Source organism: Stylophora pistillata, chromosome 1, assembly GCF_964205215.1.
Source record: "Stylophora pistillata chromosome 1, jaStyPist1.2, whole genome shotgun sequence".
NCBI classification, from domain to species: Eukaryota; Metazoa; Cnidaria; class Anthozoa; order Scleractinia; family Pocilloporidae; genus Stylophora; species Stylophora pistillata.
The window spans coordinates 47,961,006-47,984,165 of NC_142519.1; the positions used below are offsets into that span (position 1 = coordinate 47,961,006).

A 23,160-nucleotide genomic window follows, 5' to 3' on the forward strand; every position below is an offset into this window, starting at 1 on the left:
ACTAAACGATGATCGTATTCGAAGGTAGGAAAACTGCAACTATATCCTGGAACTAAAAGCGAAGATATGATGAAACTTTGCGCTCTAACACAGACTTAAACTAGAAAATAACGTCAAAAATGGGGATAGCGTTTATGATGTGGATATCCTAGGTACAATAATATAATCAGAAAATCTCTGCCCTAAGTTTGAAGCATCTTTCGTACAATAGGATCTTTTTTATCGCTTTTTATATGTAGGCGGTTGAGTGGTAATCGGCTGGAAAAGCTGCCTCGAAACATTCTTCAAGAGATGTCCACATTAGAGGAAGTGTAAGTATAAATTTTGTGATTTGTTTTCAAAAATTCTTCGTCAACGTTAATATTGCTTTCCTCTGTATTGCATTTGTGATCTATTGCTCTCAAGCAGTTCAAAATATGGTTTTATACACTTCTCGTTCTTGATTTATTTATTGGAGCCACTAGTTAACCAGTCGGACATGGAGTTTGTTCAGTTTTGTGTGAGTAGTTCATAAACAGGACGTTCCAAAGCTAGAGAATGTCACAATGAAGTTTTACTTCCGTTGTAGACAAAAAAGGTGCCACTCTCGAAAACGAAAAGTTGCACTTTCTTCCTTTGCATTAAATAAAAAGAGAATATTTCTTTATTGAAACGCAGACACGGGTTTGACGAATTCTAAAAAAACAAAACAGAGAAATTACCCTTAAAAGGACTTGTCGACACATTTTTACTCTCATTTTGTACGTTTTCATGCTAACTCAGAATGCCTGCTTGTAATTTTGCATAACGAAAGGAGACTTAAAAAAGTCAAATCGTAAATTTAATAATGACATATGCATTGGGTTGTTTTTTGCTCTGGGTCACGTGACATTGGGTGTGTACAGATGACTTCACCAGCTTCCTGGCGCTCACCTCTGTGAACATTTGTGCAAAGCTAATCCAATAGAAAGAAATTTCGATTTATAGCCAACTGAATCCACTTTCTCCCTTATTCGACATGCAAAAATTTTGCACAATGCTTGCATCTTTCCCCGCTAAAATGAAAATAAATACTACGCAACTCGGAAATCATCCGTCTGCCTTACAACTTTGTTAAACCATCGAATAACGTGCATCTATTTATGGAACGTAACAAAAACCCAAAAAAATTGGACAGGGAAATATGAATGTTTCCCAGAGAGGGAGTTTTCAAGTTTTCAAAGATTACTAAAACTGATTACTACAACTGATTACTAAAACTGATTGATGAACTACATCTGCCTAAGCTCTATCAGATAAGAATTTCGGCAGAAGAAAAGGTCATCCAAGACAGAAATGACAGAGTTCCACATAGCCCTTGGAAATGCAGTTTATTAACTGAATGTTTGTTTGTTTATTTTTTTTCTCGCTGGCAATCATCTTATTCCCCAAACACGTTTTTTCAGGGACTTGTCCTACAATCAGTTGCAGAGTTTGCCACGAGAGATACTAAGCAGTAATACCAAACTGAAAGTACTGTAAGTAGGACTTTTCTATGTACAAAAAAAAAAGTCCTTTACAGGTCAGTGTTAACATTCATACATGGTGATTCAAACCAGTTGAGAATATCGCTCATTTCTACCTTTCTCGTACTGAGCTTGCTCATTTGGAAATTACTGAGTAAAGTGTTATTTGAATAATAGATGTCATAATAGAATGAAAGGTTTCCCTCCCATTATTGTCGTAACAGAAGGTCTGTCATTTTTAACGATGGAATAAATATGTCCTTTGAGTCCAGTTTCTGCATATTGGAGATTCTTGGTCATAATTGATATTTTTAAAGACGCTTAAAAAGGTTTTCATTTCCTTATTTAGTAAAAAAATTACTAGTATGTTATTATCAGCTAGCTGATTTGGCTCACATTACAGAAATACTTGGGAGCGGGACTTTCCCATCTTCCAAGGAAAATTTGTGTTCTCAAATGTTAGCTAACCAGTTTTTCTCGAAGGGATTTGTCAAACAACAAAATTCAGCGTCTTCCGGAAGATGTTTTTGGCAACCTTACTCGGTTGAAAAGGCTGTAAGTGGCATTTTGTACGCCTTTACAGCGAGTGAAACCGTACATTTCTTTTAAGAGATTTTAGTAAACCTTTGCATTGCGGCCATTGCAAATAGAATGCTATTACAATAAACATATCAACGTAAACTACTGCATGCGCCTCACTAGCCTCAGTATATAACAGAGTAGGGAGAGGTTGAAACCTCTCCGCCCCGGTATATAATGCTAACTTTAGTGGATGTGGTCACCAATAGCAGTGAAAAGAGAATATAGATGAAAAAAGTGAGATTGACTGTCTCGTTTAACGCTTTTCTCCACTTGACTTGTGACTTCATTTTTTTTTTTGCCAAGCGATCAGGGAAGGTTTAAATTATTACAGGCCAACTGCTACAAGATTCAACAGTTCGAATTCATAGTTTCGATGCACCAACACTGAGAAGGGAATTCCTGTCATGATATGTAAACGACCATTTAAACAGCAGAAGTACAATTGGCACCTTTTTTTCACATTCTCAAGTCCGGGAATAAAAGGTTTTGCTACTCACCTAAAATAAAAATAAACAGTTAAGTTTTAATGTCAATTCACGAGGTCCCTTTTGGGATAAAAAACTCCCCGAGAGTCTCAAATACCAACGCAGTTAACTTGCTTTTCAGCTTTTTTCCTTTGTTTTTTCTTTTTAAGCTTTCTCTCCAATAACAAACTTCAGCGTTTGCCAAAGTTAAAAAGTCTCTCCGAGATAGAAACATTGTAAGTGATTTGTGTTTGTAACAAAAACTGGTTCAGTGCGTGTCTTGTTTAATGGGCAGAAATGAAAAGAGAGCTTTGGGTAAAAACAGAGAATCAGTGTACCGACCCATTATTTCTCTGACATTCTCAGACCTGATTAAAAGCTGGTTTAAGGATTTTAATCGAAAAATATACAGTAACTTTTAAAATAGATGCACAAAATAAGAATCATCAATTATTATATTTGTTAAGATAACGCACATGTGGATATCGCATGGCCGCGCGAAGAAGCGAACTTTCTCTTCGAGTTTTGAAAGATACTTTTCAACACGAGACGATAAATTTCGTATCCCTAAGCGGCCATGTAATATTTATTATATGAACACCAATAAAAACCTAGTAATTTCCCTTTAGCTGCAAAAAGGTGCACTTTATTACGGAACTTTAGTAACGGCGGTATTTTTACTTGTGAAGATAACGTGTTACTTTCACTCTACGCGAAAGCTCGCCAGGTATTTCATTAGTGTTTATATACCAAAATATAATACCACACACTACAGAACAATCAAAACAATCAGAACAATCAGTGCAAGCGCGATGTGATCAAAATGTCCTCGTCCCGGTGAAAGCAGTCTTAAGCAGTCTGACGATGCTTTTTAATGAATTTTTGGACAACTTTGACGAGCAGTAAACAGTTTGCTGAAGAACAAGGAACCAGTAATTTAAGGAACGTTTATATGAGGTGAATAAACGATACAAATAATCATAGCTGATCCTGACGATAAACATTTCTGAGCCCATACAATTATTTAAATATATATTTTCTGTTAAATAGTGATACAGAGCGTCTCGTGCATTTCATTTATCGCGTAGATACATGGAGAAAAACAGCCTCGTAACCCTGTCACGGGATCAGTTCCAAGGCCTGTCCAAATTGAGAGACCTGTAAGTAAACCCAGCAATTTCATATGAACAGAATGGTGAACGGAAATTATGTCTCTGCACTTGTAAAATTCATGACTTTACACGAGATATCTGATCATCTGAAATCAGTGTTCATTAGCGGCTGTCTTATTTTTTGGTTCATTTAAATTTTCTGTTAGAGGATGTGCGGTTGCGAAAGAAAAAAAACATATACTCGAGGAATAAGTAACCTCCTAAATTATAAGTTAAATTGTATCCGTGGCGTGATGCAAAGGGTGAGCAGACTAATTCCCTGATCCACTTTTGCTCAAGGTTTTGTTGAATTACTCAAACTAGTGTGCTTTGGCTGGCTTAGATTCAAACACCTTGGAGGTTACCAGGATCGCGTATGACGTTGCTCGAGTTTGAAGTTGCTATATTATCCAGAATAGCAAGTGCCAACTCGGATCTCACTGGCAAGATTTCACATGTGAGAAAAAAACAAGACAATTACTAAAGGAATGTAGAAATTGTTTCTCGTACATAAATCGGCGCATACTCATACTGGAATTAAGCAAGGCAACCGCTATCTACCATTACCTAATTTTTAAAGTGATCCGTAGCAATCTTCTTCTCAGCGTCACGTAGTTTATAAAGATATCTTTGTGATAAGACATGGTAGAGTGGATAAAGGAATTAGAAGATTGTTTGCAACTAGAGTTTTCTGTACTTTAGGTCACGGTGATAATGATTTGTCTTCTTTGTCGTTCAAGGGCTGTTTATGAAAACAATATTCAATACCTGCCGCGTGGAGTTTTTGAAGGCTTAACAAACCTGCAGTCTATGTAAGTCTATTTCTCATTAGCATTTTTAATCGAAGTTAGTGAAGCACTGCAAAACTGGGGTCTTGTGAGAGCGCATTCGTCCGCATGTTCTGCATATCCGTCATTTTAGAAGGTTGTGTCAAAAATTATACACGAGTGACCACGATTGACAGCGAACGACCACGAGTGACCATTAGCAACCAAAATTGACCACAAGTGGCTACACGTGATCAAGGGCAAGAAGTTATAAATTTGGCTGACATCATAATTTCATTATCATCAGGTGAATTTGTCCAAAAATTTGTGATTTCAACGTTGATAAACCATATTCCCGGAGACTGACATATGCAAACAATGTATCACTTCCTTCATTGAAAGTGTAGTTCCCAGAGCTACTTTGCTGTCAATAATTGTTATGTAATGAGCCCGTTTCCGCCCAGAGGCAGAAGGAAGGAACTTAGGGAAATGAATGGAAAGAAAACAAGCAATGAATACCAAAAATACGTAAAAATATAAAACAAAAGATAAAAACAAAACAACAAAAATGAAAAGTTGACGGAGAAGAGTGACGAGTTATTGATACCGGATAAAAGGCTCGTGTGGCGGGAAGTAGGAGGGTGCCACCATTCCTCCCTTCCTCTGGTTACTGCTCAGTAGTTACTCTTGATCATGCGAGTAATTAGTGGCAAGAAGTGATCATTCGTGGTCGCTCATAGACAATCGTGGTCACTCGTGGTCACTCTTGGTAACGCGTGGTCACGCGTGGTCACTCGTACTCACCCACAATTAATTATCCTGCTTTTTTTTTATCTAAATTCATGTTTTCATGTTTGTCATTAACGAATTATCCTTTCTTTCTATCGTCACTTACAGGAGCTTTTATTTTAACAAAATCCGCATAGTGAGCAACGAGCAATTCAAAGATATCGCGCCGAGTATTCGATTCCTGTGAGTATGAAACAGCTGCAAATATTCAAGATGTACGTGGGATTGTAAGCTTCAAGGAGAGTGAATTCCAAGTTCTAGGGAGACAATGCCTTTAACTCTCGGATTAGCGTCCCTTCCCCTATTTTTTCGGACAAGTAATCCAGTCAGCCTAATCATGCAAGTTGAGTGTTACGTTATTCGAGTTGTCCATAGATACCTCTACGAGTGTAAAGCTAAGGACGGACTTTGTATATTAATGCATAGTTTATACCATTAGTCACGCGCAAATTTTACACTCCTAAAACCAATCATGATCAGATCTGGCCACTGAAGAACTTTCGGGAAAACTAAATGAGGGCTTCCTCTCAATTAAACGTCCTCTCTCAAGTAGATTACCGATGTAATATTGCATGTATACACATCTCAACACAATAGGTATGTTTTACGTACCCAGTAACGAATTATTCGTATTCAGATGTGTGACTTGGTTACTTGCTCTCTCGTCTTCTAAAATGCCCACTTTTCCCATTCCTCAGGTTCCTAACTGTATGGGTATCAACGCGATTTAGGAAAATTTGTTCATTGACAGTGGTATACCCTTCAATTCCTTCCACCCCTCTGAATCCCAGGGAGTCTCACGAAGTGTTAAGAGGTGAATTTTTGGGGTGTGACAACTGGGTGGAGCAAAGGAAAAGAAGAGAGCCCGAAAGCTTGAAAATACTTGGGCTTAAGACAGCAGCATCTTTATAACTTAGCGAGTGATGTTGAATTGAATCGCTTTCCTGTAATTTGCAGTTACTTCCATTACAACGAAATGCGAGAACTGCCGGCCGGTTTCTTCTCGAACATGAGAAATCTAATAACAGTGTAAGTCAGTGGAATGATGTCTGGAGATGTTCAATTGAGAAATTTCATTTATCTGTATACAATAACACAACATGTAGAGTATTACTATTACCCTTTCATTGTCTTAAATTCAGAATCGAAATTTTCTATTTTCTTCTCCTTTTGGGATTCATTTCAACTCTTTTTTATTAACCGTAGGACTGTAGACACCAACCTGATGTGTTGCCATTTGACGAAGGAGGACGCAGATTGCGACTTTGCTTATGTCGACAGCTTCGCCAGTTGTGAAACTATGTTCAGAGATCGAGCCCCTAGGATATGTCTCTGGGTTGTCGGAATTATGTCGTTAGTTGGTGCTGTGTTTGTCATCGTGTGGCGGTTGGTGTTTAAGGAGACAAAGGAGAAGAATAAGATACAGTCTATCATGTTGATACATTTGGCCGGGTCTGATGGACTGATGGGTATCTACCTTATCATAATAGGTGTAATGGATGCCATTTGGGCAGGGCAGTATTTCTTGCATGACTATAACTGGCGTTCAAGTTTGTCATGTCAGATAACAGGTGCCATTGCCGTGTTGTCAAGTGAAGTGTCTGTTATGACGATTTGTCTGATATCCGCCGACCGGGTTAAGAATATTCTGTTCCCCTATCGTGGAAAGTCCCTTACAATCAAGGTTACGCATCTTCTGTGTTCCCTTATCTGGATTGTTGGTGGGTTAATTGCATTTATTCCCACGGTGGGCATCGACTACTTTGGTAGTCGCCAAAAAGGTCACCACTTTTATGGCAGATCAGTTGTATGTCTCCCATTGCAACTTTCTGCTGATAAGCACTCAGGCTGGGAGTACTCTGTTGCCATGTTTGTTGGTTTAAACTTTACTCTTGTGTTCTTCGTCATTGTGGCCTACTCCATGATTATCTACAAATCCTGCACATCAAACCGGCGCCTGGCTCAGCAAGGGACCGAAAGAGAGAGGAAAATGAAAGCCAAGCGAAGGGTAGCCGATCTGAGGAGGGAGGCCTCGCTCGCCAAAAGAGTGTTCTTCATTGTTCTTACCGACTGTGTCTGCTGGCTGCCTATTGTGGTAATTGGATTGAGGTCTCTCTTGGAAAAATCCTTCCGTACACCTGGTGACCTGGCAGTTTGGATCGCAGTCTTTGTTCTACCTGTTAACTCTGCCATCAATCCCATTCTCTACACTTTATCAACAAAACAGGTAATAACTCGCAACCTTCATATCTTTGATAAGCTGAGATTTAGAGGTTACTTTCATAAATATTTGTTCCATGCCGTGAAGAATGTAAAATGAACCAGTTTAAGCAAAACATTTGGCTTAGCACGAAGGAAATTTAGCGGTACTTGATATTTGGATATTTTCGGATTGACCTTGATCTTTCAAAAAAAAAACCCTCGCGAAAACAGAACGCAGCATAAACGTATCACCTTTTAACGATAAAGAACTCAAAATAATTTTACAGTGGCATCCACCGACGCTTAATTTAAATCAAACTTTTTCTGCGGGAATATCTCAGTAGATGTGATCTGTACATAATGAACACTCTGAGGAATTTTTTCTTTGAGAAGAGTGCATTTTGAAGTTTGAATCAGCGAGTTAAGCCGAAAAGAGCTGCTAAATTTGCGAAGCGAGCAAGCTGCGAAATACGATACCCTCAGTTCTTCAAAAGAATGATGGAACGGAGGAACTGAGAAACAATAGAACGGTGGATCAGCGGAGTTGCGGATTATTTTGGGACGCGGAATGACCGAATACTTTTTACGCATAATAAAAGAAGAGCCTCAAAATATGGAATTGCAATAAAATAGGAAAATTATTCATAATTGACAAGCGAATCAAAAGAAGCATAGGCATGTTCGAGTCCAGAGGATTGGAAACCATTAGTCTTTCGAGCTAGCCCCTTTAAATTATTGTTATATTAAAATTGTTAGCATTATTATTATTATTTGAATACTATTATTTGTTACCACTTTTAAGTACTGGCTCAATGTCAATTGGAGAATATATTCCTGAATCATCTTTCTCTTGTGGAACAGGGTACTTATCATTATGTGGGATGAGGCAGGTTTTCTGTTTAGCATGTGAGACAAACATTCTGCAACTCTACGTGCTAGCGTCACTATAACAGCTCTGGCCTTTTTAATGCTATTAAAATTGTGCTTCACCAGTGGCCATATACATTCTTTGACTGTCTATTTTTGTTCTTGACGCCTTGTATCTAGGTACGACGTATTATGAGTCCTAAATTCCAACAGTTCTTGGGCTATTTGATAGAAAAGTGCGGACGAAATCAAAACAGTGAAGGTACGTTTATCGAAAACCATGTTTTTGGGAAGTAAGGACTATCATCATTTTGTCGTGCGTTGAAGACGCGGTTTCTCAAAACAAACCTGTTCTACTGAGGGTTACGTCAAAATATACTTAACATTGACATTAGATCAAGCAATTTTTTGTACAACCTCTGTCCTCCGAACAACCATAGGCATGAGAAATTCATTTCTCACTTTGAGCAATGCTTAGACTTAATTTTGATTAGTTTAATTTTTCTCGGTTGAGGGTACATCAAGACAACCTGAAGGAAAGTCATCACCAGAGTCCTGCTGAGTGGATTTGCATATTTAAGACTGGTCCTCTGTGATGTCAGCCTTAATTGATTTTAGCATTTGTCGTGCAAGGTTGTTTCACCAAATTTCATCAGTTCTTGAAATCTGATTAAGTTTCATAGCAACGCGATAACCTTCTGGTGATTGCACTTCTGCTTGATTATCTTAAAAATACTATCTTCGGCGACGCTGACTATTGCTTTAGATCTGACACACCGACCAGCTCACTGATTTTACAATCATGAAGGTAAATGCCATTTGAACACGCTTGATTAATAGTATAACTGTTTTCTAAAGGCCAAGATGAGGGCATGGAAATGCGAGTCATCGAAGAAGGTATGAAACATTTATTCGGCTCAAGTAAACATGGGGGTAAAGTCGCTCGATCGAGGCGTAAATAGAGGTTCCGCCCTTTAGTATCGGTAAGAGAGTGAAAAATTCATGCCTTCTGAACCAACTAACCCTTGCAGTCGGAGGCCAGGATGGGCGAAGAAAAAAACATTTAAAATGACCGGAAATTAAATCCCGTTAGTAGCCGTCGCCCCCATTTAAATGCCAAGGTTACCGGGTAAAGATCAAAAGAAATGCCGCTGATGTTTATGGGAGAAGCTACTTTATGAACATTGCTGCCTTGATCTGTTTTTTTTGAAAGAGCTGCCATCAAAGTTATTGTTTTAATAAATACTGTCAAGAGAAAGCTCATAGGAAGTAGCAGTTGTAGTACAGAGCACTTTTTATTTTATAACTTTTCTCTTTTCAGTTCTAATCCATCGAGAAGCAGAGAGTGATGACAGTGATGACGAATCGAAAGATCAAAGTGAGCATGAGCAAAATGCAGAGCAGACCGATCGTGAACAGCCTGGAGAGAGAGATGAGACTGAACAGGATGAAAAACCAGAGGATGACCAAGAAGGCCAATCAGATCAGAGAGACGAACCTGATAAACGAGAAGAAGAATCTGAAGAACAACATGAGGATGACATGGAAGATGAGCCTGACAAACAAGAAGAAGATTCGAAAAACGACTGCAAAGAATCCAAAGGACACGTTGAAGATAACATTGAAGATGAGACTGACAAACAAGACGAAGAACTAAAAAAGGACTTCGAGGAATCTGAGAAGCAAGATGAAGATGGCATGGACGAGGAAGCTGGGGAAGACGAGCAGTCCATCGCGAATAAGGGTATGTATACCAGCTCTAGCCTCCGCTTCCTTTGAAAAAAAGAAAATAACTGTGTTGCATTGAGATATTTTTCATCAATTTGGAGGACTAGTAGTGAACAACATCTCCTCGCTATTCCTTAAACAAATTGTTTGTTTCTACAATCTCGTCACCTTCGTTATCCAGCTGAACTACATTGTGCGGTTTACTCGAATAGTGAAATAACTTTTTTCTTATTGGAAAGGCTTGGAACTGTTTTTCTTTCCGCAAAACGACAAGATAGTGTTCTCGGGAAGCGCTTTTGCAAGATTTGCGTAGTACTACGGTGCCCCACTTTATATAACAATCTCGCTATGAATTAGTCTCAGCAGAGTATGGGTATTTAACGCAGGGCAACTTACTGAATGTCTTCTTTTTGCCTTGTGTCATGCTATTATGCAACAGATAAACACAAAGCAGATGAAAATCTCCAAGCAGCCTCAGGGCGAGAGTCTCCAAGAGCACCGCTGGCCACGTTTGACGATGACAGCGACCTTGATCAGTTTTACGAAGCGATCGATGGCATAAAAGAAACGAGTGTGTAATCAATAACACTGTATTCTCAATGGAGTGCATTCTTTGTGAAACAAATTTAATTTGGAATTGATTAAGTAGTTACCTGTAGTAGTTTTCGTTAATAGCGTCAAAATGCAGTTGCGTTACGGTTATCAATTCAAGAGGTCATTCCAAAAGACCGGCAGATAAAGTTACCCATAACATTAATCTCTAAGGGTTTTTCCTTGATAAGTAGTTAATCTTTGAGTAGTCTTTTATAAAATTATTTCAGATGTAGATTGAATTTTAGTTCAGTTAGTGCTAAGCGTAGAAAAAGTAGCAGCATATGGCGTTGTTTAATATTTAGGGTCTGATCTGAACAGCAGGCAAACTTAATAGGCTGCTAAGGAAAAGATTACTTTCACCCCTTATTTACATGTCAGTTGTTAAAAATGGTAAGATTTTAAGTACACTGCTGGGTTTTTTGGCACTGCTAAGCCATAAATCATATTTATTCAATTCAACGCTGATATCAGTAGATGGCTGTGTTGTATTACATTGCTAGGCCATGAATCATAATTATTAAATTTAAATCAGTTACCATATATTGCTATCTTACTTATGATTTGTTTTATTCAATCTTAACGTCTTATGATATATTTTGTAGATGGCTTGTTGTATAGCAATGCTAAGCCATAACTTGCATTTATTCAATTTGAAGTCAGCATGAGTATCTTACCTACTGTAAGCATTCAGTAACAGGCTGTGTTGTATAGCAATGCTAAGCCATGAATCATACTTATTCAACCTGAAGTTATCTTAGTTATGATTTTGTCATCACAGTGGTAATATCTGATAAGTTTAGTAGATGACTGTGTTGTATTACAATGCTTAAAGCCATGAATCATATTTATTCAGTCTAAATTTACTAATGATATCTTACTCATGATTTATTTCATCGCAACTGTAACTTCCGCTATGTTTAGTAGAAGGTTGTGTAGTTTAACAATGCAAGGCCTTGAGTTGTATTTATCCAATTCCAAGTTCCTATCGATATCTTACTCATGATTTGTTGGGAAAAAAATGCGAGATCTTAAATAATTAGTAGATGGCTGAATTACTTGACAATGTTATGCCATAAATTTTATTTACCCCACGGCACGCATGTACTAAGTGCTCAGGTCAGATGATGCATGTGTATCTGGCTCAAATATTTATTCATTTGGATTTTTTGCTCTCTCTACTCCTAAGTAAATTTTGCAGAAGCTCGTACAAATTGAAAGAAAAAAGGTGTTACTGACGTAATACAGAAAGACAGTAAGACGAACATCAAATGAGTGATATGTATCAGTCAAACCTGTGTTGGTAAACTGTCAACTATCCAGTGAAGTCACTGTATATTGTCAAGCATGTCTGCCTAAATATATAAAATTTAAAAAAAAATTGTGATTTATTCTAGATAACTATCCATTAACCCATAAACCCATTGACTCCTAAGAATGACTAGCATCTAATTTCTCCTTACCTCCTCCCCCCATGTTCCTCAACTCTTTGACCCCTAAGAGTTACTAGCATCTAATTTCTCCTTACCCCCTCCCCCCATGTTCCTCAACTCTTTGACCCCTAAGAGTTACTAGCATCTGATTTCTTCTTACCATATCACCCCTGAATCAAACAGTAAGGTCACCAGAATAAAGGAAATAGTCGCCAAATTCAGAAGCCCTCAATTGTTAAACAAATTCTCCTCAAGACAGTATCGAGAATATGCATATTGATGTTAGATGTACATCTATCAGCTAAGAAGTCATGAGTGGATTTTTTTTTAATGAAAATTTCCAGTGCCTCAAGAAACTGCCATAATAATCCTAAATTTTCTCATTTGATCTGATCGCCCGCCCCTAATTCAGGATATAAATGTAACAACGACGAAGTAGTATTCTGGCGGATTGTACGGAGGTGATGGTGGACGTAGAAATGTTACAGTTTAATAAAGTTCTATTCACCCGACAGTGAATTCACGTGTGGGAGGATATTAGGAAACGTTTGACTTGATTTAAAGCAGATCACCAAAACCCACATTCTCAAGTAACCAATCAAAGGCGTCCTGATAGGCCGCAATCAAGAGATTATAAACTCTAGATATCTGTATCTAGAGTTAGAGTAGCGTAAAATATGCGAAACGTGTTGCATGAATGAACCACGTAGAAAATATTTCAGATATTAAAATTTTCTGTCACACATTCGTTTGTCATTATCCCTGTAATGTTTTGGCGAGATCTCAGGAAAATCGGTCAAATCTACATAACCTATAAATTCGCTCTAAGTGTATTTATACCTCTCAAAACCAAATGCGAGATTTCAGTTCCTAAAGGTTTGTAAACAAATAGCGCCAAACCAAGAGATTATCTCCTGAAACAGCGAACCAATGGGAAGACGGGACCTCCTGGCATCAATGACAGTCGGATCGAAATTTTCCCAGGAAAAGTACTGCATAGCAGTCACGTTTTTTTTTTATCTCGTTCTGTTGAACATTGAGTAATGGGAAAAATTGGCGAGGGAAAAACCCGCGACAAAAAAAAAAAGTGAGGTTGGAGAAACTGCTGAAAGCAAATCAGCAAATCGAAAGACAGCTTAACTTATACCGTTATCGCTGAGATGAGTTCCTTTGGGTAGGTTCATTCATGATTTCATACGATTCGAGGCCATTGCCTATGTTTGGTATCAAGACCGGTACTTGCTTATTAAAGGAACCTCGTTTTTAACCTTATGTAGGACAAATGTAGATTTGATGGCGCTTTCTTGTTTTCTTTGCAGTCTGGATGCCAGCGTGGAGAGGATTGCCGTGACTGTTTCTTTTCCCTTAACAAAATGGTGCCATTTCTCTCTTCTTTGGACCTTTTTTTTTGTCTTTGCTCGAAGTCTCCTCTTTAATTTTGATTTATGTTTTTTGAGAAAATACTTTCCACTAGTAGAGGACTTCCACGTGTGGCTTTTGATAAGTGCACGATGTTAACAAAATATGGAAATAACATGAGGTTGCCGCCAATATCCCCGCAGGGGGTTCGCCTCTTTACCAGATTATGACGCCTTCCTTATTTAACAACTTTTATTTGAAAATACGTTTTCGTAAATAAGTCGGACGCTTTTTGAGATTTTTAAATTTTTCTTTTTGTAAACGTTAGGTAAAATGTGTAACTTCAATCTAGTCCAATAAAAGAAAAAAAATTTTTTTCGGCTTTTGAAAGTGGGAAGTAACTTTAAAGAAACTTGCAGCCGAAGATAGCCTTGATATTCGAAAAGCCAAAGGCATTTTAATTGTTTCTGCCCTAAGTTGATGACCTTATGAGAATAATCTTATTTCTATTTAAAAGAGTCCAAAAAACTGCGAATGCAAGTGGAATGTTGGGAAAACGACTCTGACCTTGGCGTGCTTCCCATTGGGAAATTTGGATTTAAATTTGGAATTCCAGATTTGGGATTTTTCACTAGAACATGAAAAGGACCAACGGATTTCGATGCTGAAAATCCGTCCTTAACAATGGATTTGTATTTCAAATCTAGAGCTAATGAACGAAAGCTAATGTCTTTGCCGTTTTACAGCTCCCGGTGAATCTTACTGAGACCTCTCCTACAACAGCTGTAGTTTTGCAAATCCCTCTTTAGATTTCCCAAAAGTAGTGAAACATAGAAATCCATGCGATCTGGAGTTGGATTTCAGATCCATCTTGAGGACGGTTTTCTCAACGTCGTATTCCGTTTTTGGATTTCATGTTTTACCGTAAAATCCAAAATCTGGATTTGAAAGTCAAAATGCAGATTTTGCAATCAAAAGCGAAGATTTCTTTGAAGACACTTTCTTATTCCTGATTGGCCGTAACTACCTCTTGACCCAGTTTCCTTGGAACCACATTCAAAATGGTGGACGGAATTTTATTCTGGTCGTGAAAGAACTGATGTCGCGCTGTTTAGTTTGGACTTTTCGTTTGGACAGCTGTGTTACATTTGGTAACCTGTTCTAGAGAAAAAGTATTCTCTTTATTTTGTACATCGAATGTGTGAAATAGCTACCACCCGCCTCGATGAAATTCTCGTTTGTACTTCGACAGGTGAGAGTTCTTGAAAAGATTTTCAACCGATTCAATGTCTATGAAATGTGCCTTATTAGGAGAATTACGTACTCTCTAACATATGTTGAAAGAACTGATCACCAAGCAATGGGTTGGTGGACAAAACAATGACCTCAAGTCCACGGACAGAACCTTGTTGGACTACTCAAAAATGGACCATCACTTTGATTATTTGGTTTTCTTTTTCGTCAGTCACAACGTACAAACACCGAGAAATCTGTGCGATTATTTTAAACATTCAAAATCCTTCCTTTGAAATATAGCGCAAAGTCATTTTACTACCCTCAATGTCGGTCATGAAATGAGGCGTGAAATGGATAAAATTTAATTGTTTCCTTCTTCAGTATAGTAGATTGACGAACGAGAAACAAAATGCATCAAGGAATTCATTAATTGAAAATGTTTCAATCGTACAGCATTTAATTTAACTTTTGTGTTCTCTTTCTCTTGTTGTTTGGAAAATGCATTAACATCTTCGTCGCCCACCACATTATTACAAATCTTGCAGCCATTATTCCAAACAAGAAACAAAGCAAGTTTATTCAGCAAAGTTTGAAAAAGCGGGAATGGTGACAGGGTTGCTCAATATCGCCACTCGTGTTACATAGTTGTGTAGGATGGTCATATTGATTCTACAGAATTCAATGTTTTAGTTGCTGGTACAGCACTCTCCTCTGTGATTATGATAAATAACAGGGTACATGCATGTAGTGGCCCCAATTCCAGTCACTTGAGTGACTGTTTTTGTACAGCAGGAGATAATTACATGCTGATATTTTTCATGGCAGATTGAAGTAATAGTGCATGCTGCTGACAGAGATGACCAGCAGGGAAAGTTTTGGTGCAAATGACAACATACTGTATTTGTTTAAAGGAGTGGCTTCATGCAGGTAAGAATAAAAATTCTTTAGTGGGAGGAGGAGGAGGGGATAATGTAAACTGCCACATACACATGTTTAACCCTGGCCCCCGGTTATTGGCCCATCTACTTGTGAACAAGAAAATACATAAATCTGATTATTACAAGCCCACTGACCCACTGGATATTAAAGCCCTTCTTCAGCTTTTCTTGTTTAGATGATAATAAAGTTGGAAGCACCACTGCTGTGAATAAGACATTAAATTCTTGATAATTAAGAGAAAAGATGAGCTTCAAGGAGAAAGTCTGAACTTCTTTTTTGTTATGTTCCAATTTTGTTCAGCTTGTCAGCTTTAAATTTAATTCTGATACAAATGTATTGAAATGAATTCAATTTACAAATGCAAAATATTTTTTTTTCATTATTCTCATAATCTACTTCCCTTCTCTTCTTCCTCGTTTAAGTATCTAAGTGGAAATTACACATTATTCATTATAATCCATAAAGTAGCGTCACTCAAATTCTGTCGGTCTAAATGCATCATATGACTGAGAGTGCCCCAAGTAACACTGGGGAGTACTGGTGATCTTTCTCATGTTCATAAATTTTCAAACTTAACATTTGATTTGAGAAATGACTTGAAGATAATAGGGCATACTGACAATATTACAAGCCCACACTTTTTTCTTGAACTTCACTCTTGAAAAACATTAATTTTTTGTTCCTCTATTCAGATGAATTCTATTCACAAACACCTGTGCACATTTTTGTACCAAATGTCTAGAAAAGCTAGTAAAAATTGGCAGTGCCTATACCCTACAACACATCAAGTTCCCACTATTTTTGACTATTTTAAGACTATTTTAAGATTTGTTTTAAAGGACTGGGACTCGAACTATGATGATCTTTAGACAAGGCAGGTGTGTGTGGTTTAGCCAACAGGAGGATACAAAATATGATGATTTGTATATTCAACTGTCTCCATCTTGATCTTGATAAATATCCGTGCTATCTGAAACAACTGATCAAGCTAAGATCTACTGCTTACTCCCTAAGGGCATAGTTAATGCTAAGGGGCACCAATATTTTATCACTTCCCAAGCCGTTTACAACCACATAGGGTCTAAATTCTTTTAGCTATTCATCTGTTAAGTACTGGAACTCCCTCCCTGACCACTTTAGAAGGACTGTAGATTATAGTGAGTTTACGCGCAAACTGTTATAGCACGGTTTCTGTTAATATTACATTAATATTACATTATATTATTATATTAATGGTTATCATATTATTATATTATTATATTATGAATTATATTTTTATCATTCTAGCCTTGTTCTTGCTGTAACTTTTAAAATTAGTACTTAGGAGCGGAGATACTAGCTTGTAAGCTACACTGAGATCCGAGGATAAATAAAGCTTATGTATGTATGTATGTATGTCTGTATGTATGTATGGAAGGATGTATCAGATTTCAGAGTGCATATGCAAATTTGGCCGCTTCTGAGGAGATCTCATGTTACATGGAATTTTTCGATGAGAAGCAAGAAGAAAGCGAGCTAGAAATATTTCAGGACAAAAGCTTTACTTAAAGCAGTTCTTGATTTGCTGTTATAGGCGAAAACACGAAAATTTCTTATATGTACTAAGGGCACGCAGTGGAATTCATCGTAGTTATATTGTTGTTTACTTGATTTTACGGCCAGAAAATTTGAAAATTCTAAAGATACGATGGTATGACACAAAATCATATTGTTGCACACTCATAATATTTACCGGGCCATGGAATCGTCAAATTAGCTAGTCCTCGCTTGAAGTTCTTAAGTTTGATTTCAATAATGTCATAAATAACTAAGTAGCAAATTAAAGATATTGATGTTCACGATATAGTAAATTTCACATTCTTGTTGTCTTAATAAATACTTGTACGAGTATTTAACTTGTCTTTTTTTGTCGTGAAAAACTTTTTTTCTGATAAATTAGGTTAAAAACAAGGGTGCGCATCATACATAGGCGCGCATTATACAGGGGTAAATACGGTAAAAGCATATCTGTCGTGAGCTCACCTACAGAGCTCCAAAAAGTTTTGTAAAATTTGGCAGGTTGCCGTCATTACCAGGAGTCTTTCCATTTCCAAAAGTATCTAATGTTTTGGCACATTCTTCAATTATAGTTATTTGTCCTTTATAACCTAGTTTTTCTTCCTATGACAATTCTGGAATAAATATGAATATTTTTTCTCTTTTTCAGTATGTTTGTCACCACCTGGAAAATATATCTGATGTTGATTGTAACAGGAAATTTTTTACAAGAGTAACAACGTGGTGTAAGCCAAAAAGCCACTCTTTTAGCAATGAAGAACAAGCAGATACCATGTTTCCGTGCATCTGTTCTGTAGTAGGTCACAGGTAACGTCAAAATGTGATAAGAACAAAGTCTTTCCACATTTGAATGTCTTCTGTGATCTATAACTGCAACTTGAAATCTATTTAATTTATATTGTTATAAAGCAAATAATGTAAATGGTGACGTCATCTATGCGTCTCTCCTCTAATAGATCATAAGTAAGAACCAATCAGACTGCACGTGTTATTCAGCTTATCATATAAAATGCATGTATTTTCTTTGCCTTGCAATGTGTTTACTTTCGGTTTCGATCACGATGATTCTACTGCTTGGCACTTATGTTGTTGACATGATTTACAGTAGTCAACTTAAACCCACATTTCGTTGTAAGTGGTGAATGATGGAGGCTATCCAAACTCCCTTTAAAGAAAATGAGGTTAATAAACAAAATATCATCCATGAATTATAAGAAAGGTGAATCAATGATTCTGGAAAATACACCAACACGCAGTTAATTTTTTTTTTTATACTAGGATTGTGGCAGACTTGAGACTTGGTGCTTACTACCAGAAATGCCACGACCCCGACTGTAGAGGGATTGACTATCGTTCCCCTGGTATGGTCTGGCTGCCGAAAACACAACATTTTTTAGGATTTGTCGGGCAGCAGACTTAAAATACAGAAGAACGATTCAGGGAGAGTTCTCGCACAGGTTCCAGTTGAAATGCAAAGTATGGCATGGTTTTTTCCAGGAACTGGAGAAGTAACCTTCAGTTCTATCTACCTACCACCTAATTCAGATCTTTACCAGCACTATTCTAGCTTTTCACAATCCTTCAACAAGATAGTCAAGATAGTCAAGAGATGCTCACTCTTAAAATTATAAGAAAGGTATGGATTTTTGCGAAAAATTTTCCAGGCTTTGCAAAAGTAAGAAAATAAAGCTGAAGCCTTAAAAAATAAACGGGGAGAAGTCTGGAGTATATTCCTAACGGCAAGAAGTGCTTAACTAAATTTCAGACTCATCTATTAATTACCCAAACATTGGGAAAGCTTTATCGGTTGCGCTATTTGTGGACGCATTGAGGGGATAAAAGACTTTTTACCATATAAACTAGTCATAGCCTACTGTCGTATGTTCAAAAAAAGCAATTGCAAACCCTGTATCGTTTGGTTACTTTCAGAAAAGCCACAGGAAATCTATCCGTTGTCAAGTTGTGAGGTAATTGAATAATCATTCCCCTGTGTAAATGATTTGAATACGATTCATGGAGTGTGGTTTATTAATCTCATCATGAGCTCTTTTGTTACTTCATTTAAAAATCTTTCAAAACCGTGTATTTTCACTTTTCAGTTTGACGAGTTTTCAACTAATGATTTTGATGATCCAGAGCTTTGTAAGTTGTTATCTGAATGCGAGCAGAAACTAAATGATTCTAGGAATGATGAAATGGTAGAGATGCTTAATACAAACGAGAACAACTTGAACGAAGATGGTGTCCCAAGAAATAAACAAGATGTAACGTAATTTGACAATAGTGGTTTTGTTACGCAACGTAAAGTTGGTGATTGTGACTTCGGTAATGACTTGGACGATGCATTAATGCTTGAGCTTCAGATTCCACACCACAGTTGTGGTAGCAAGGGTGCAGTTTCACATACAAGAAGCCTTAGGGATCACAACAAGCATTCGTGACAATCTTGTCAGGATAATGAGAATTATACAAACCAAATATGGAAGTTATCAGACAGGGGAGCAACTAAACCAAATTAAATAAAACGGCTGGAATGGACCTCTCACCAAATTATGCGATTTGTCAGGATGAAACAGAAGCCAGGATGAGTGGAAAATATATTGGGGTGGGGTATTACTTGAGAATTATTGCGTTGATGATGGAAGGAAAAAATTTTTATCAAAAGAGGAAGTTTCTGAGTGGTTAGATGAAGAATCTCTTGGTGATTTAGAGTTGTCCACACTAGTTATTTTATGTGATAACTCTTTTTCAGTACCAGGAAAAGCTTCAAAGATAGTGTAAGTTATTTGTTAAGTTCAATCCGATGTTGTCCTGTAGAGCCCTGATTTCAAAGTCGGTTTCGAGAAGTAATTTGGATATATCAACAAAGTTGAAATGGTAAATTGGCCACCGTAACGATTACAAAAGCTGACGTTTCGAGCGTTAGCCCTTCGTCGGAGCGAATAGAGGAATTGTGAGTTGTGTGTGCTTTTAAAGGCAGAAAATGGAGCTACGTTATTGGTGGGAACATGGCAACGAGAAAAACAAGAATAAGTTTCGAAAAGTGTTTTGTAACTACATAAACCAGTGATAAGCGATGTAGCGCTGAGATATCTCAGTTCTCAAATATGTGATAAGCTGGTTTTAACGGAAAAGAATGCTCTGAAAAAGAGAGGCTTTCAAAAGAAGCTGTACTGGAACCTAAATAAAAAAACTTCAAAGAAGAAGTTTAAAAATCACTCGCCTTCGTATCTTCTCTACGTCCCCAGTTATTTGATTGTGTTTTGGAGCCCGGAAAAACGCCTTTCATTGCTCTTATGACATAACTAGTTGTCACCGATCAAATGCGGGCCCTATAATAAAGCATCCGCTTGGAAACTGAACTGACCAATCAGAAGATGCGTACTGTGTTCATTTATGTTAGAAACCCTCATATAAAAAAGATGGCCGGTTTAAGGTGTTCAGTTAGTAAAAGAAAACGTGCTATTAAACTGTGCGACAGTAGCAGAGGAGTATAAAAATGAGGGAGGATTGGGTTGGTGTCACTGATCTTAACTTTTATCCCCCTCCCCCTCATCCCCCCCCCCCGGCGAATAAAAAAGGAAAAATGACTATGATATCCGTCAGTTGGGTCGGGCATCAGTACATATTTTGGCCCACAAGAGGCGATGTTGAAGCTCTGAATTGATCGAGGCATAACATCTGTTGTCCAAGTGTGATTTCAAAGACTTTTAAGTGTAAACTAGTTATGTCATTGAAGTGGAGAGTAAATTGGTCCAAAATCATACATGTGATTTCAAAATCTTTGTTGAATATGTTTGGACGTGAGGCAAGAAACTGGGTCTAGTTCATAAACTCGGCTAACTTCTTGAGTATAATTTAAAATAAAAGACGTAACATCTATCTCTATGGCGACAGCATACCTCAAAATGATCAATTCAATTTTCCAAGTTTGCTGGTTTTTCTGTATTGTCTCTATTGATATATGTTTTCTAAATTACTGAAAAACCCGTTAAGAAGCCTCCTTTGGATAAAATGTTATTGGTTTTTTTTTCGTTGTCAAACAGTAATAAGCTGGTGACTCACGCCATGTAAAACTGACAAAACCTTTTATATCTATAGAAATGCAAAACTAGCGGAAGGCACAATTCCTGACGTTATAGCACACATGTTTGAGGATGTCGTCCATTGTGACTTGAAATGAATGGAAAACTCCCTCATTAGAATGTCTTTTTAAGATAATGATCTGGAAAAGCCGTATGCAGCCTGCTTTTTTGCGTATGACTTCATTGCTGTTTTAAGGCACTCGATCTGAATCGAAGCGAGGGAGCAGCGAAAATATATTTCAGGTATTTATTCCTTTTTGATATTTAAAATGTACAAAGAAAGATAAGACTAAATGACAGTAAATTATGACATCCAAAGAACCAAGTAAAGGATGATATTTCAATTCCACAGGGGAAAAAAAACATTTTTTGCGTCCATGGAATTTAAACATGGCAATTATTTATTCAGACTACCTCTCCATTTTTTTCGTTTAAAGGGCTGATAGAGAAATCGTAGTTACTCAGGCCTGTCCTCAAAATCTTGGCCCAATCCTCAGAAATGAAATCGAAGTTCAGAAATTTTAAAACCGATTAACGCTGTTTCCCATACTACATTTTAGTAGTTATTTATGATTTGTTCGCAGGGATAATAACAACATGTCCACATTTTTTATACAGTGAATTGTTTACCGCGACACGTTCTTTCTGGCGCTCGAATAAAGCAGAAATACCGTAGAAGAATAAGACAACTTTGAACATTACATCACTGGAGAAAATGTAATCGTAAGATAGGGGAGAAATTACTTTTTTCAAGAATTTCTTTACCAACCTTCTTTTCCAGTTTAGGGACAATTTCATAATATTGTGACAACATAAATCGTTTTTATTCAGTAGTCAAATGTGCTAAAATATGGTTCAGAGAAGTCCCCGTTAAAGCTTCAGTTCTGTACAGCAGTGTCTTCAAAAATTTATATAATACATGACGATTATGATATGGCTTCATTTTATCCTTTTTAACTTCTTTGTGAGGAAGACAGACGCGGAATCTGAGATCTGTCGTGTATCACAAGATTCCACGAAAATACAGTGCGCTTCACCTGGATAAAAATGCATTATCCATTACTTTACTTTATTATCCAAATGCTCTTCGTGAGCACAAATAACACGCGAGACAAGTACAAATATCACGCGATATTTGTACTCCAGAAATACCCACGAAATTCGCTCGCACTGAAATGACAATTTGGCGTGTTGGATAGTAAATCTCTTATCAAACGTTTGTTGTGTAGTATCGCCGGAGTATTTTTTCTCGTTGTTTGTATTCTGACTCGCCCTACAGGCTCGTTAAAATACGGCACAACTCGTTAAAATACTCAGCAATACCACACAACAAAACGTCTAATAAAATGTATTTATTATCCAACTACACCTAGACGAGTACAAATAACGCCATAGACGAGTACAAATATCACGCGGTATTTGTACTCGTCTATTGTAGAGTACCGGTTAACCAGGTTTCCTTGCATCGCGCAAGCGAAGGATTGGATTGTAGTTACGAAATAAGAAAGAAATGGCGGACAATTTGAATCATATTTCCGACGACGAAGAGTCAGAATGGCTGGCAAATATAGATCCAAGTGCATTAGTTGAATCGAACGAAGAAAAACAGCTTGACGACCAGAAAATTTCTTCATTTAATGAAGAAAATAGAAACAGCAACACAACAACGCGCCAATTCCGTTCCGCTTCGCATACTTCTGTCACGCACTCCCCGTAAATAAATATCCGCGAAATTCGCCCGCGCTGAAACTCGTTATTTGTATTTTGACTCGCCCTACGGGCTCGTCAAGATACGGTACAACTCGTAAAAATACTCAGCGATACCACACAACAAAACGTCTAATAAGATATATTTATTATCCAAATGTGCTTCATATAGTAAAAATAATGCGCGAGACGAGTACAAAGATCACGCGATATTTGTAC

General features: G+C 37.4%; 2 protein-coding genes across 2 annotated transcripts; both read left to right on the plus strand.

The window, feature by feature from the left end:
- Positions 1–234: 234 nt before the first annotated feature.
- Positions 235–12,003, plus strand: LOC148742845 (uncharacterized). Its single transcript, XM_088760432.1, has 13 exons — positions 235–311; positions 1,425–1,496; positions 1,968–2,039; positions 2,701–2,766; positions 3,619–3,690; positions 4,422–4,493; positions 5,346–5,420; positions 6,195–6,266; positions 6,444–7,464; positions 8,487–8,568; positions 9,165–9,203; positions 9,628–10,050; positions 10,474–12,003. The coding sequence occupies exons 1-13, from the start codon at positions 292–294 to the stop codon at positions 10,611–10,613; spliced, it is 2,226 nt and encodes a 741-aa protein (XP_088616558.1). The 5' UTR covers positions 235–291; the 3' UTR covers positions 10,614–12,003.
- A 3,506-nt stretch (positions 12,004–15,509) lies between these two features.
- On the plus strand, positions 15,510–19,742 carry LOC148742846 (uncharacterized). The gene is made up of 4 exons (XM_088748814.1): positions 15,510–15,580; positions 18,428–18,510; positions 19,079–19,116; positions 19,249–19,742. Exons 1-4 carry the CDS (start codon positions 15,510–15,512, stop codon positions 19,420–19,422), a joined length of 366 nt encoding a protein of 121 aa, XP_088604940.1. The 3' UTR covers positions 19,423–19,742.
- Positions 19,743–23,160: the final 3,418 nt, after the last annotated feature.